The following is a 15,059-nucleotide window of genomic DNA, read 5'->3' on the forward strand; positions in this document are numbered from 1 at the left end:
TATTATACAAGAAAGTGCCATTTTTCTGCCACTCCTGTACTGAGGGGACAGATTCTCATTTTTACAGGTTCCAAAGTCTTGAAGCTGACAACCCAAGGAAAATAAAATTCCAAAGTGCCACAAACAGAGGAGAAAAGAACTTTTGTCTTTATAATAGGAATCATCATTTCTTTTTTAAATAGAAATAGTTCCTTCCTCTGAGACTGCAGATTTCTGCCTGGGTTTGGTACCTATGTTTTCACTGCTTACTGCAGCAAAAAGCATAATTCTTTTTGGCTCTTTTGCACACATCTAGAGGCATTTTTGCTGATCAGAGCTTGATTTCCCCAAATGATAAATGGAACAACAGTGAATGTTAATCAAAAAGCATTTTTACCACTTTACCAATACAGTCAATTACTTTTGTGGAGGAGACACAAAAGAGGGAACTCTTAAATACCAGGATGTTTACAGATTAATGAAAATTGACTGAGTGAAGTATAAACTTTGGCACTATTCCCTAGTTTCACAGCATTGTATAGAGGGACTGTCAGCAAGTCAACTAATCCTATACTAGGGAGTTCATTTACAAAATGGGGAGGAGAGAAGGCTTCCCCAGATAGACAGGGGTTGGCAAACTACAGCTCAAAGGCCAAATCCAGGTGACTTTTTTGAATGGCTTGTGAGCCATGAATGGTTTTTACATTTTTAACATGAGCTAGAATCCTTGGACGGTCCAATCCCTGGAGCATCAGGTTCATTTCCAAATTAGTTAACACACAAATTTTCTTGTTAATAAAACCACCAAAGCTTTTCTAAGCAATGAGGAGAGCAGGGGAAATTAGACAGCCAGGAGAGGCAGGGCAGAGAAACAGGCTGTTGGAACAATAAGAATGATGCTACAAAAAGACTCCAGGGTAAACAGAAGGGAGGCACTGGCAGATGGGAGATGGAGGAGTTGGGAATAGCAGTTCACATTGTATTAGAGAACTGCAAGCAAAGATACTTCTATATTGGGAGGGGACTTTTTTTTTCCTCCTCAAGAGGCATGGTGGAAGGGAGAAGAGTAGGGAACCTTTAGTCAAATGTGCTTACAAAACCCTTCACTCATAGCCCTTTCAGGGAAGGACTATACTCCACTCCATCCCATTCCAAAGAACCTGAGATGGTTATGGGGAAGGGGAGCTGGCTGCTAGTTATTGTGGGGAGCTCATGCCTCACTAAGCACAGATATAAGATCAGCTCTACCTCTCTTACGGGTGGCCCCACAGCACAGAAAATGGAAACCTAAATGAGGAAAAATAGAAAGTTATCAAACTGAGGAGTTTGTGTTTGCTTATAGTAGAATAAACATTTTAAAAGATTCTAAAAACTTAAACTAAGAATAGGGAAATAGATTAAGTCCCATGGACCAATTTTCAGATGTGGAGTAACTTTTGATATTAAGTGCGCCATTTTCAAAAGATCACAAGGAAAAGCTTTGGCAGAAGAATTCCATGAGCAGACACAATACCCTCCCCCCAACCCAAGAATCACATTTTTCCTTTGAGAAAGCTTCCCATTTTAGGTAGTTCTCAGATCTCTGTGTCCAACACTCTTCCACCACTCATTCTCTATCAGGTCATCACTGTTCAGTTACACTGCACACATGATTATGTTGCTTTCCATTAAACTAAACTCATAAACCTGCCGTTGTGCTGCTCCAAAGCTGGTACAAGGAGAAGAAAAAAAAAAAGGAGAAAATGTCCAAGGTGCTACTGACACTTTTGGGCTCCAAAGATGTCCAACATTACAATATGTTTCCCACACACTCCACACCCTGCTTTTGATGCCAGTCAAAGCGACTGGTAAACCCACCTCAGAACATATCATACTAGGGTTGCTGCAAGAGTATATCACACACACAGAGCTTCACAGCCATCAGGACGACATTGATACTTTCCTGTCAGAACATGGATAAACAAGTCTATCATTTAATCTCAGTATATTTCCTGAACTGTAAGACTTAAGCTGAATGTTCCAGTACAAATATCACAGGATTGTTAAATGTTGCCAATGTAACCTCAGAAAATAGTTGTGCCAACCAGATCAAGTCCCAAACTGGTCATACTCTATTCTCTCTCTAAAAGACAAAACTGTATCACCGTCCCATCACAGAACAGTTTTTAAAAATCATTTACTTAGTCCTAGTTTTAAGGAAGATCTAAATTCTGGTTCCTGACCCCACCCAGAGCTGTGTTCGTGCAGCAACAGACTGCTACTTTCCACATGGAAGGACTGGTTTAAAGTCACTTGGCAAAACGGGTATTTGTGTAGAGTCACAGTCATAACTCTATATAAATGTACCTCCTGCTGCTGAGCTCCTGGAAATTCAGACTCAATTTTGGTAGAAAGTAGAGAAAGAGATGAGGAAAAAGAGACATTCAAAAGTAGTATCAAGAGATGCAGTAAATGCAGACTTGAGAGGGAGAATAAAAAAGAATTGGGTGTCATAAGAAGAGATGACTGAAACAAAGATGGTTTTACAGGCAGTAGACAGCTCTTCAATGAGGGTTACTGCAATGTGTAGAGCAAAACAGAGCTGGCCTTAATACTGGAGCCTCTCCCTGTGTTTTCAGGGCAGAAGCATTTCCGTAGGAGATGAAATGACATCATCTACCAGCAGAGAACTAAGAGCTTGTGTGAGGCTAACTTTAATATTTGCAACACATATATGATTTTGGGAAGTGCAGGCCAGACAGATACCCATTCCTCAAACTACTGAAGCGCAGGCTAGTTCCTAGACTGATCATAGAAGAAGCCGTCCCAGAGAATTACAGGACAATTTTTAATTTGGTTTCAAATATGCCAATGACTCCTGCATAGGTCAGATAAAAGCAGAAGAAACCCAAGAAATGAACTGCCAATTACCATGGGTTCTCACCTGACAGAGCAGAGCACCTTAAAACAAATCAGTCAAACAATACAGAAAGTCATTTGTTTACTGCACAAGTTCTCTGGAGGAATAGTTCTGTTCTAGTTATTTGCAATCTGGGTAGTCATTCTCTTTACCCTTCCAGAGGTGGGAGGCACAATATGTTCTCTGGCTCAAAAAAAAAAACCCCTCACAGCTCGATCTTAAATGCCAGCCTGCCTCCTGAGAAGAGCAGCTAAGCACAGCTTAAGGAAAAGGTATTGAGAAAAGACCCCCACCACCACATGTGATAATGACTGATCAAGAACATATATCATAGATAAAAATTAAACTGAGCTCAATGGAAATTTTTCTTTTTCCTAAGAATGCCTAACTGGCTGGGGATGGCATTCAAAAGGTGAGGATGCTCCTAAAGAACGAATCTATTAACTAAGTTAGTCTGGTAATTCTGGGGTCATCTTAGTTAACAGAGTGGGGTTAATGCCTGTAAAGTCTCTGTGTGTTGCGAGAGGAAGGAAGGAACTAAAAACCAGTCTGACAACCCCAGCAGGCACACACTCCAACAACTCCACCAGTAACTAGCTGTGTGACCCTAAGCAACTCACTTCTCTGGACATAGTTCTCTAGCCTATAAAAAAGAGACATTAGTCTAGATCGCTGGTCTCTTTTCTAGCTTTCTCTTTTTGCAGAAGAGAATTAAGGTTCTCAGCTCTAACATTTGTTCTTCACAGCACCAAAACTCTGCCCAACGTTTGCAACAAACTTTCATACGTCCCATAAAGGTCTGTTGAATGGCTCCTGGCCAAGAGACATTTAATATTTCTGGCCCACTGCCCCTTCAATCACCGTTCCCAAACACAGCTTCAACTACCTTGGGGAAACAATCAATTTAAGACTGTAATATATGTATCCTCAGAATTCAGCAAAGTGTCTTGTATACTCAATAAATGTTTACCAAAGTTTAACTCTTGAAAATGTCAGGGTGAACTACAGGATTAAGGTTACAACTGTCCCAAATATGCCCTGCAGTTCAAAATAGCTCAGAATAGGACAAAAGTAGTGACCAAATCGTCACTATCCTCCCTATGATGAGATTCCTGTAATACAAGATTCTGGTTCTTACCATGTATAATGTTATCAACAAGAATCTTGAGGATTATCAGACCTATTTGCAACTCTGTTTAGGAAAGCTAATATACCTAATTATTAAGTATATCTCCTGAAATCCCATCCCTCTTCATACACTCATCTCTTCTAATACTTCAGCCTCTTTCCCAGCTGGTGCTTACTTATTTAGATTGTATATTCACTTAGTAGCCAGGCACACAAAACAAGACATAATAACAATGGGATTTCCCAGAACCTGACAATCTTTTCAACAGAAGCTTCCTTAGGACCCCAAAAGACAATAAGAGAACAAAGAATAAAACGTCCATAAGCAAAATATTTTGCATAATGGCAGATTCACTGGCTAGGGGAGAACAAATGAATTTTGAATCAGGGTTTAAAAGTGGGAGGAGCAGGAATAGAAAAGTAAACTGCAAAGTGAAATGAACAAAACAGGATTGCCACACAGAAAGAGGAAACTAAACTTACTTTTTGATGGAAAAGGGTGGGGAAGTAGGATGTAGTATAGGAAACAGGCTGGGTAAGAGCTCCCTTTCTCTAGGAAACATGATCAGATGAGGCACTCTCTCAGAAGCCGAGTGGTGAAAGACTGGACTTGGAGCGCAGCAGAATGGAGATTCCCAATCCTAGGGCATCATGAAGTACCATATAACCTTAAACATCCCAGTTGAAAGAGAGAGAAAAGAGAGACTAGGGACTTTGGTAACTTACTCAGTATCAAAAGGGGTAGTCTGACACCTCCCAAGAAAGTACTTGGCAGGTTTACCAGAGAAAATAACCCCTTCTCTGCCTTGATCTGTTATCATCTATTGTTCAACTTCAAAGGCTTTAATTTCCATTAGTCTCCCAAAAGATTAGTTTTTAAAGAACAGCTGTTATGTAGTGGAGAGCCAAAGGTATTATCAGCAGTTTTATATCAGCTCAAAAAAAGCCTGCAAAGACCATCAACAGGGTCAAAAATAAAAATAAAAAGCACAGCAGGATACTCTAGCACTCAAACCTAGTGAACAAGTTTCTAATCAATATCAGGCACTGTATGTGTGCAGGATTAATTCACTAAACCTATCAATGAACATAAGAACCATAATGTATAAATGGTTAAGTCAGAAGCAATGGAAACCTAATACCAAATCTTCATTTTTTTTAATGCTCTTATATACCAACAAGGAAAAGGAACCAAACTTCTCCATAGACAATTATTGCCCTTCCTTTAAAAAAAGAAACAAACAAAAAAACCTTTTCCACCCTCAAAATTCCAGTGTCTGTAAAAAAAACTGATACCTATGTAGGATTAGAGGGAGAACAGAGACCTAAAGTAGGTCTCTAAAAGTAAGTGCATTGGATTAAGTTCTAGATATTATACATTTACAAATTTAATTTCCCCCCTTAGGTTTCACTAACAAGATGGCTCACTTAAGTATAAACTCCTAGTCACTCATAAGAAAGAAAAATAGAAAGAAGAGAGAGTCTGTCAGGTGGGCCTAGAAATTGCTTATGATGTATACAATGAACACAGACAAAAAGATTTCTGCACAAGAATGGTTGCACTATGGGGTTATCAGATTACAGCACAGTTTACTGGTTGGGCACAGCTAAAGAGAACAAAGGCATCACAGCCATAGATGGATGAGTGGGCCTCAACGAAAAAGTCCCAGACAAAAGTGACCCAATGTCATGTCCTCTGGGGTTTTTTTACTTGGTGGTTACAAAGAGAGAGGGCTGAATGGAATCAAGAATAGAGCAGGTCACTTAGTATTCCTGATATTCAAATGGGAATGGTGACAATTTCAGACATACATTGTGATGACTGTTTAGACAGCACTGCTCACCAAATGAGACTGCTGTTCTGGCCCTTCAGGAATCAAAAAGAGCTACAGTTTATGGGTATCTAAGAAATAAAATGCCTGTCCACAAAATTCAGACTTCACTTTATTGGTCTATGTTTATTTCAGGTGACCTGATTCCACTAACCTCCAAATCAAGCCAAGGAGAGGAAAGATCTGACCCCTTTCAATAATGGGAGTGAAGGTTCCAGGCTAGGTAGTGTATTTCAGTGCCTTGGTGGACTAAGATAAGCGAGAAACAAAGATTAGGATATAGATGCTGCACACTGGTGTGTGACAGATGGCTACACTGTCAGCCCCTACACATCATCTTTAATTTTATTAAGATGGTATCATTGTCCCAAATACCAAAGACTGGAGGGAAGGGGAAAATCTCTCATACAAACCAAAAAGTTCAACTAAAATGACAACCTCTCCCACTACTCATTAACAAAATGTAAGAATGAACCTGACAGTGGCTGATTTAAGATATTTACCAGTCATTGTCTTCCCAAAATCCAAACATGTTAATTACCCCACTAGGAAGAGATGTTAAGCAACTCTTACAGCTTATGATTTGCTACACCCTGTATTTCAGTTTGTTAACTGATCATTAGGAAGCAGCCGAGGCCTGATGGGCGAACAATCTGAAAGCAGGCAGGAGACTAAACTCTGAGGCAGGTTTAATAATGATGGAGACCAGCTCTTGAACATTGGCTCTTCCTGAAAGGGATGGCAAAGCTTTTGAACACCCACAGATTGAAGAGTGGCTCCTCTCTAAGGGTCACCCAAAGCCCACTCCCTTCACTTTAGTTTTAGTCTTGCTAGAAAACATTGCCTGTGAAATTCCAGAGTTTTACTGAAATGTTAACACTTTAAATGCAAGAATAAAGAGCATCAAAATGGAGGAATGATCAGTTTATTTCAGGGAATAAAAGAATACGTGTTGTGTGCCCAGAATGTCACCTCATAAATATTTAGGAAATCATAAGTTATGTCCTATTTGTGTCAATTTCCTAATTCCCCTGGAGCCACAGATACAATTATCTTCTCCAATTACACAAAATCTCTTTCTTATTAGCTTTCTGGCACTAGGATCAACCTTCTGAAAAACATGTCCATGGAGGGAAAGAAACCATCAGATTAAAACCAAAAGTACCCATATACATCTAAATATATAAAAATGCATCACACTACATTTGGGCATAAGCATGCCACTGATCTCAAGTTTTCAGACACATTATAGGAAGCAAAATAATTTTAAAAGTAAAAATAGTTTGGTTGCAACTTCTTAAATAATTTACGAGAGAAAAGAAAGGGGAGGAAGAAATATATAATTGCACAAAGTACTTTTTTAAAAAAGATGTACAATTTTAAGCTGAATATTTCATACCCATTAAAACAGGTGTGGCAAAATACAACCCAAAACTAACAAGTGACTTTCTGGTAAAAACAGGAGAGTTAACAATACATAAACATTTCTTTTTTTAACTTCCAGCTGACAGAAGACACAACACTGACCACAGGACACAAGGCCCACAAAGTTAAGAAGTGTAAACTAGTAATATCAGGAAGGCTAGAATTAGGATTCTTTGTAGCAGGAAAGGAGGGGTGAGAATAGAGGGAAAAGTATCATTAAGTGACAAACAGATGTTTCCTCCTTATTGTTAAACCTATCCATCTGGTCAATCTCTTCAGAAAACAGCCTTAATCAAAGTTTTGGAACACAAACATAAGCTCTCACAGGTAATCCAGTAGTAATAGACCCCACTTTTTTCTAGCTAATTAATGACAAGTCTGATTAAAGACCATATATAATAACTATTCTATTTTTCCCATTTCTACTTGGGGGATCAGACTTTCAGCCAAGGACCGAAGGCAGTCATTTTCCAAGTGTCCCTACCTCAAGCTAAAAGTGACTCCCCAAAATATGTGCAACATAAATAAAACTTCGACTAATGAAATGTCTAAGCTTTATACTCAGCCATTCAGCTCATTAAGAGTGTGAAAGCTAGGTCCCTAAAAACCAACTGATCTATTCAGAATAGGAAGAGAGGGGGAGATCAAGAAGTGGAAATCAGCTCAGGGACATCACCAGGAACCATTTAAGACAGATTTTGGTTAGAGCAGCATTCCCAGCTCACTGGAGGTGGCAACAATATCCATTCCATATCATATATTTCCAAAGAGGGTACTTCCACCCAAAGTTTCCTTAAAGATTTTTCATCAATCCCCAGCCCTTTGCACCATCCCTTTCCAATCCCTGACTCACATCCCCTTCCTCCCCCAACACCACACACTTTCCCTCCCACAGACACTCTGCTGTTTTTTCTTCTGGGCTCCTCACATCCTGCTGCTCAGCCCACTCCCAATCTCCCCCAAATTCTTCTGCCTGTCCTGAGACCCCAATTCTGTGGCCTCCTTTACCAAGCCTCGACCCCTCCCCCGGACTCCCAAAGGCACTTCGCCCATCCTTTCGCAAGCCTCACTCCCCAAAACTCGGGTGCAACCTGAGGCCCCACCTTTGCCTCTCAGACCCTCTTGTGGAGACCCCAATTTCTCGCACTCCTGAGGGGGGGTTTCTTTCCCCTGCTTTCGGGCCCCCACCTCCCTGACCACAAACTCTTCAGCCGCGTCGAGCCCCACGTCCCCTGCCTCCCCCGCCCCCCAGTCAGTAGTCCTACGTTCTTTTGGGGGTCCTATGTGTGTCTCTCTGCGTCTCCCAAATAAGCGGCCGGTCGCCACCTTCACACACAAACGCTCCCCTCGATTCCTCCCCTGACTCTGAACTTTCCCAGCCGCGGGTCTCCGCTCTCGGCCCCCTCCGCCAAGCCTCCGCACTCACTCCCCACCCCGTCCCGCTCCCGGCTCCAGCCCCTCTTCGGGTCCTCCCCAACCCAAGGCCCCCGCCCCCCGCCGGCGGGCCTCCCCACCCGACTCCTGTCTCACCTAAACTGGAGGAGCAGCTACTGCTCCCCAACTCCAAGGAGGTAGTCCCGAGCGTCGACGACCCGGAGGACGACGCCATCTTGGCAGCCCCCTCCCCCCCACCCTGGCGCCCTCGCTCCGTCGCAGGTCGGGCTTTTCCCCTTCGCGGCGTCGAATCTCCCCCGACAGGCTCCGCAAGCAGCCCGCTTCCCGCCGGCCGGCGCCCCCTCCTCGAGGGCCTCCCTCAGAAGCGTCCGGCCGGCTCCGGACCCGGCTCAGGACCGCACCATTCGTCCGGCACAGGGGGATTCTCCCCCTCTCTCGGGCCCCGACACCTTAAAGATCTCAACAGGAACTCCTTTCCCCCTCCACCCTGGAAACTCTTTGGTGTAGCCCGGACCGCTTTGGCCACGCCTTCGGGCTGAACCACACCTAAAGAAAAAAGGGGGCGTGAGAAGTCCCCTGCTGAACGAATCCCAACCCCTGTCAGAGACTTGTTTATCGTCCAACTCCAGAGCTCCACACTGGGTGTCTAGGAAAATCCGGGCCCCGCGCATGCGCCCGTTCTCCTCCCTACTTCGCCCGCGTTCCAGCCTACACTTTCGGTGGGCGGGAGCAGAAGGACGGCAAGGCCAATCTGGGCACGTCTGGCGGTCACATGATGCGGGCCTCACACGCCTCAGCAAATCCCCGGAGGCTCGGGGGGGGGGGGGGGGGGGAAAGCCGAATGCGCTTGGCCTTCCTACACTATGGTGGTTGGGGTGGGTCATTTGGGGTGTCCTACTATGGAGAGAGCTAGGAATCAGAAGGTCCGGTTAGCGTCCAATTAATCAAAGGGCACTGACGGAAGAAAAAGCCCTTTGTAAGAGAATTCCTAACAAGTCTAGGAACTTTGAGCTAGGTCACAGGTCAAGTTCCAAGAGCCCCACCTCCGACGTCTACATGGTCCCCTCCCTCCTGATGTCCATCACGATTATCTTCACGTGTGTTCATTCATTCGACACACGTTTATGGGACTGAAGCTGTGGTGTCTCTCTCATAAGCTTCTGAACTCACTCGGTCTCATACTTCTCCATGCCCCACTGGCCAAGCAAAACGTGCCATAGTAAGCACTTGTCACATAATGGTTGAATGAGTGCAGGGGATCAGTGGATCATATTGATAGGGTTGGAATCTGGGCCCCAGAAAGGAAAAACCCTGGACTTTCCCACTTGGCCAAATCTCTGGCGGTCCCCTGAGGCTATAATCCCATCAACTGGCCTTTCACTGTGGCTACACCCAATCTCTCCTCCATTGTCTTGCCTCCCTGTGGCCCCAGGCCACTTCCCACCGTAGGTCCCACCTAGGCTCCATTTCCCACCCTTGGTAATTCTATTACCTCATGGACTACTTGGCCACTCCTAGATCCCTCCCACAGTCTTTCTGTATATAAGGTCCATCTTGTCGCCATTAAGAGGCTCTGATTCTTACAATCTAGCCAATAGCCCATAGATGCTCAGATTCCTTAAGAGTCTACCTAATAGGGTGAATCTTCAATAAACCTTGTTTTTGGCTGCAAGAAGGTTTGGGTCGAACTCTTTCGGGCAAGACCCGGTGTCATGATTTTGGGATTCCAGGACCTCTAACCTCTAGACCTTATCGTAATCGAAGGTCATCTGACCCCATCCAAAAGTCATCATGCTACTCACATAAGACAGAGACAATTAGCTGACATTTTCATCCTGTCATCTTTGTATTAGACTTATTCGTTTCAACAAAATTTGCCAGAAATATTGTGGAAATTTGGAGGAGAGGAGAGAAATCCTGTTTAAATATTTTCAAGATGATTTCTTCCCTATCTCCATTTTAATGTTTCACTTCTTTAGTCTTCTCTTGGGGAAAGAATGTCAGGGCTAGAAGGTCATGGGCATCTGCCCCATACATATATGCACCCCATGAATTATATAAGCTTACCTTGGCAATATACTTTCTAGGAATGTACACATTGATAATGAGGTTGATGCATGCATTGCCAGAGCTAGCTTAGTGGTTGGGAGGGTCTGAAGGAAAGTGTGGGAGAGAAGAGGTATTAGACTAAGTACCAACTGAAGGTCTACAGAGAACATTATGCTGACCTCATTGATGCTTGTGAAACCTGGACAGTATACCAGTGCCATGCCAGGAAACTGATTTGCTTCTATTTGAATTGTTTTAGGAAGATTGTGAAGATCACCTGGCAGTATAAGATACCAGACACTGAGGTCCTTTCTCAAACTAAACTGCCAAGCATTCAAACTCTACTATAGAAAGCACAACTCCAAAGGGCTGGCCACATTGTTTGAATGCCAAATGTAAGCTTGCCCTAAAAGACTATTTCATGGAGAGCTCACACAAGGTAAGTACTCACATGATGGTCTGAATAAGCGATATAAGGAGGGCAGCTAGATGTCGCAGCGGAGAGAGCATCGGCCCTGGAGTCAGGAGGATCTGAGTTCAAATGTGACTCAGACACATAACACTTACTAGCTGTGTGACTTGGGGCAAGTCACTTAACCCCAATTATCTCACCCCCCAAAAAAATCAATACGGGGACACTCCCAAGATCTTTCTTAAGAACTTTGAAATTGCCACAAGACTCATGATGGAAAATGCTATCCACATCCAGAGAAAGAACTACGGAATACAGATCGAAGCATACTATTTTCTCTTCTTTTTGGTTTTTTGTTATTCTTTTTTGTGGTTTTTCCATTTTGTTCTGATTCTTCTTTCATAACATGACTAATGTGGAAATACATTTAAGATGATTGTACATGTATCAGATTGCATGCCATCTTGGGAAGGAGAGAAAGGAGGGAGGGGGGAAATTTTAGAACTCAAAATCTTATAAAAGTGAATGTTGAAAACTAAGAATAAATAAATAAATTAATTTTAAAAAAGCAAAACAAAAAAGAACTTTGGAATTGATGTGTGACTCAGGAGACACTGGCACAGGACCATCCAGCATGATGTGCCCTCATCAGAGAAGGTGCTGTGCTCTATGAGCAAAGCAGAATTGAAGTCGCTCAAAAGAAATGCAAGAGGCACAAATTTGGAGAATCCACCCCAAATATTCACATGAACTATTTGTGCCAGACTTGTGGTAGAACATTCCGAGTTCAAATGGGTCTGAGCAGCCACAGTCCGACACATTGTAACTTGACTCTAACATAGTGATGTCATTTTGGTCCTCTTGGAAAAGGAAGGACAACCAACCAATAAGCACTCTGAGAACTTTGCTATCTCTTATAAAGCCTAGAAGTGAAGAACTATAGTCATTGCTCCCTGCTGCCATCTACTGGACTTTTTGGTTTTGTTTGTTTGTTTTGGTTTCTCCCCAGATATTAGGTTGCCCGGCCCAAGCTGTACCAAAGGAGAGAAGAGGGAAGGTAGTTTGGCATATTGGAAAATCCCTGAATTTAGAGTCAGGCAGGGGACTTGAGTTATAGTCCTAGCCAGACTAGCTGAGTGACTTTGACTAAATTATTTAACCTTTCTGTTCTTGTTCAGTAGTGTCTGAATCTTAATGACCCCTTTTCTTGGCAAAGATACTAGAGTGGTTTGCCATTTCCTTCTCCGGTTCATTTGACAGACAGGATTAAATGACTTGTCCAGGATCACACAGCTAGTAAATGTCTGAGGCCAGATTTGATGAGTCTTACTGACTCTAGGCTTGATGTTCTATCTACTGTACCACCCAGCTGCCCATACATTACCTTTCTATGATTCTATTATTTCATCTGTCAAAGGAGGGTCAGATATCATTCTATGAGCTGCTATGAGTGTAGGAGATTTTGAAAATGGCCACTACATTCCTGGGAAAATTCTCCCAGAGAAGACAATACCTTCCCAAGGAGCCTAGGGTTCCTTTCATACGCTGAGTCACTTCTACAACCAGCAGTTATGAGAATAAAGCTGAAATTAAATTAAATTTGGACATATCTCCATGAGTCTGACCAACATGGAATCCAGCCATATGAAGGAAACCCATCACCCTCAGCAATATATCTGGATCCAGGAGAGAGTAGGATTTGGATAATAAAGGCCAGCTCCTTTGAGGGCCTCCGATTTCTAGCTTCATGCTGGCATAGGAAATCTGTTTTCTCTCCATGCATGAGAAAATAAATCACATTAAAGAGTAATTATATATTCATAACTAAATGAGAGAGGTCAGGAAATGTGCAAGGACATAATGAGGGATTCCTCCTTCTTAATCTTGACTCATGCAGGTGCGGTATGCTGTTCAGTGAGGCAGCCCCCCACCCCCTTCTCTGCAGCATTCTGTTTGAGTCATATCCCTGATCTTCCCTAGCAACATTCCTGGCATAGCACATGAGGACACAGGATGATGTGGCAGAGTGTGGGGGCAAGGGTAGGGCAGAATGGTTTAGCACTCTTGAGGAAGTGGGAAAAAGGGCCAATCTCCATTTTCACTAGAAAAGGGGAAATGGCATGGTGCCTCTAAAAAGAATCATAGAGATAATTCTATATATATGAGACAGTTTGGCATAGTTGATTGATCCCCAAAGCGTTTTCCAAACCTTAAGATGCTATCTAAATATCAGCTCTTATTATTATATACACTCCTCTACTAGGGAAGCCAGATATGACCACCCTCCAGAATACTGGACAGTTTAGTGAATCTAGATTAAGAACAGGTGGAAGGGGACGGAGGAGAGGAGAGGCAGGAAGTTTAGGAATCTTTTTTTCCTCCTCACAATTATGTTTTAAAATTACAAAACTGAAGTAAATTTACAGGAAAAAATATAGCATTAAACTCTAACCTAGTTACCCCTTACAGTTTGGACTAGTTTGCCCTTTGTGATATCTCTTCCAGCTCTAAATCTCTGTGGTTCTGTGAAATTTATCTTTTGATCTTTATTAATCTGAATAAGGGTCAGACTCCATTGATTACCTCAGCTAATTAAAAGTCACTGCTTTTGTTAGGTAAGAACACTTCTTGATTCAATCAGTCAATCAGAACCAAGTGTGAACAGGGCCTGCACACTTCATATTTCTAGTAAACTGATTTTTGCCTAAACCATAAAGAGGCCATGGGTTAACTATATGTGTATATGTAAAATATTCCTGCATATTAATTATTAAATATTAACTATATTATATTAATAGTTAACATATATAACATATATGTACATGTGTATATACACACATATATGAAGAGTTAGGCAAATAGTCCAATCTCTGTCTAAATGTTAGGAATTTTCTTACCTAGGAGCTTGGAGCAATTGTGACTGAATTTTTAACTTTTCATCTAAAATATTCTCCCTAAAACTGAAGAGAAGAAAACCACACGGACTTTGCATGCCCCCAAGGCTTAAAAGAAGCTAATTATTGTAATATTGTGTTATATATACATACATGTGTTTTTATATATGCAGTGTATATACGTACATGACAAATCTTAAAGTGCTATACAAATTCTAGCTATTATCATCATTTCCAGAGGAATTATAACAAACATAAAAAATTGCAAAGTGCCTTATGAATTATAATAATAATAATAGCTAACTTTTATACAGTGCTTACTTTTTCCGGCACTGTGCTAAGCGCTTTACAAATATTATCTTGAGTCCCACACCAGTCCTACAATAGGTGCTATTTTCATCCCCATTTCTTGTATCTATGTTGTTAACACATTGTTTCACATAAACATTTCCTCGTTTTGACATAGTCCACACATCGTTTTTAATAGCTTTGTTGACAAGCCAATCCTTGAGAAGGTGGTCTGATTCCCTGCTTTTGAAGGTGAAGAAAGCTTGGAAGATTAGGGAGACCAGGACGGGCAAAGCAGACGCACTACGTGTTCGAAAGAGCCCCAGCCTTGGAATTAGAGGCCCCGAGCTCTCTAGTCCCTTCCTGCCACTAATTTGCTAGGTGACTGTTTCTGTTCTTAAATGACACAGCCTTCCAACTTGAATGCCACCACCCAAGGACAGATTGAGCCCAGCCCTAGCTGCCTCTCACGTAGAAGTTTACTGGAAATTGTGAGGAGCTTGAGAAGGTGGGAGGAGAGGTAGGCGGTCCTAGTAGGAAGGGGGCGGAGCTGTCGAGGCTCCCCGCCAGTAGGCCGGGCTATGGCGAGGGAGGGGAGGGGCTAGGAGCAGGGCGGGGCGAGGAGTGAGTGAGGCGGGGCCGCTCCGGAGCTCGGCTCTATCCTCACCTCGGCGCTCGGCTGCTTCTGCCTGTGACGGTTTCCCCTTTCCGGCGGCGAAGCTGAGCAGGCGGAAAGCGCCGAGCGCCGAGCGCCGAGC

At 42.8% G+C, this 15,059-nt stretch overlaps 1 protein-coding gene across 4 annotated transcripts in view; it reads right to left on the bottom strand.

Moving 5' to 3' along the window:
- The window catches only part of LOC114043183 (phosphatidylinositol 4-phosphate 5-kinase type-1 alpha-like), a 31,028-nt gene extending 22,130 nt beyond the window's left edge, over positions 1 to 8,898 (bottom strand). For 3 of the 4 annotated variants that reach the window (XM_027862196.1, XM_027862195.1, XM_027862194.1), the window contains exon 1: positions 8,794 to 8,898. In XM_027862196.1, coding sequence (XP_027717997.1) covers positions 8,794 to 8,872 — 79 coding nt within the window. In that variant the 5' untranslated portion in view covers positions 8,873 to 8,898. The remainder of the gene's footprint in view (positions 1 to 8,793) is intronic. The other variant, XM_027862197.1, reaches the window with a different exon arrangement.
- Positions 8,899 to 15,059: the final 6,161 nt, after the last annotated feature.

The sequence above is a fragment of the Vombatus ursinus genome, unplaced genomic scaffold (assembly GCF_900497805.2).
Source record: "Vombatus ursinus unplaced genomic scaffold, bare-nosed wombat genome assembly UNPS02014768.1, whole genome shotgun sequence".
In the NCBI taxonomy this organism is placed as follows: Eukaryota; Metazoa; Chordata; class Mammalia; order Diprotodontia; family Vombatidae; genus Vombatus; species Vombatus ursinus.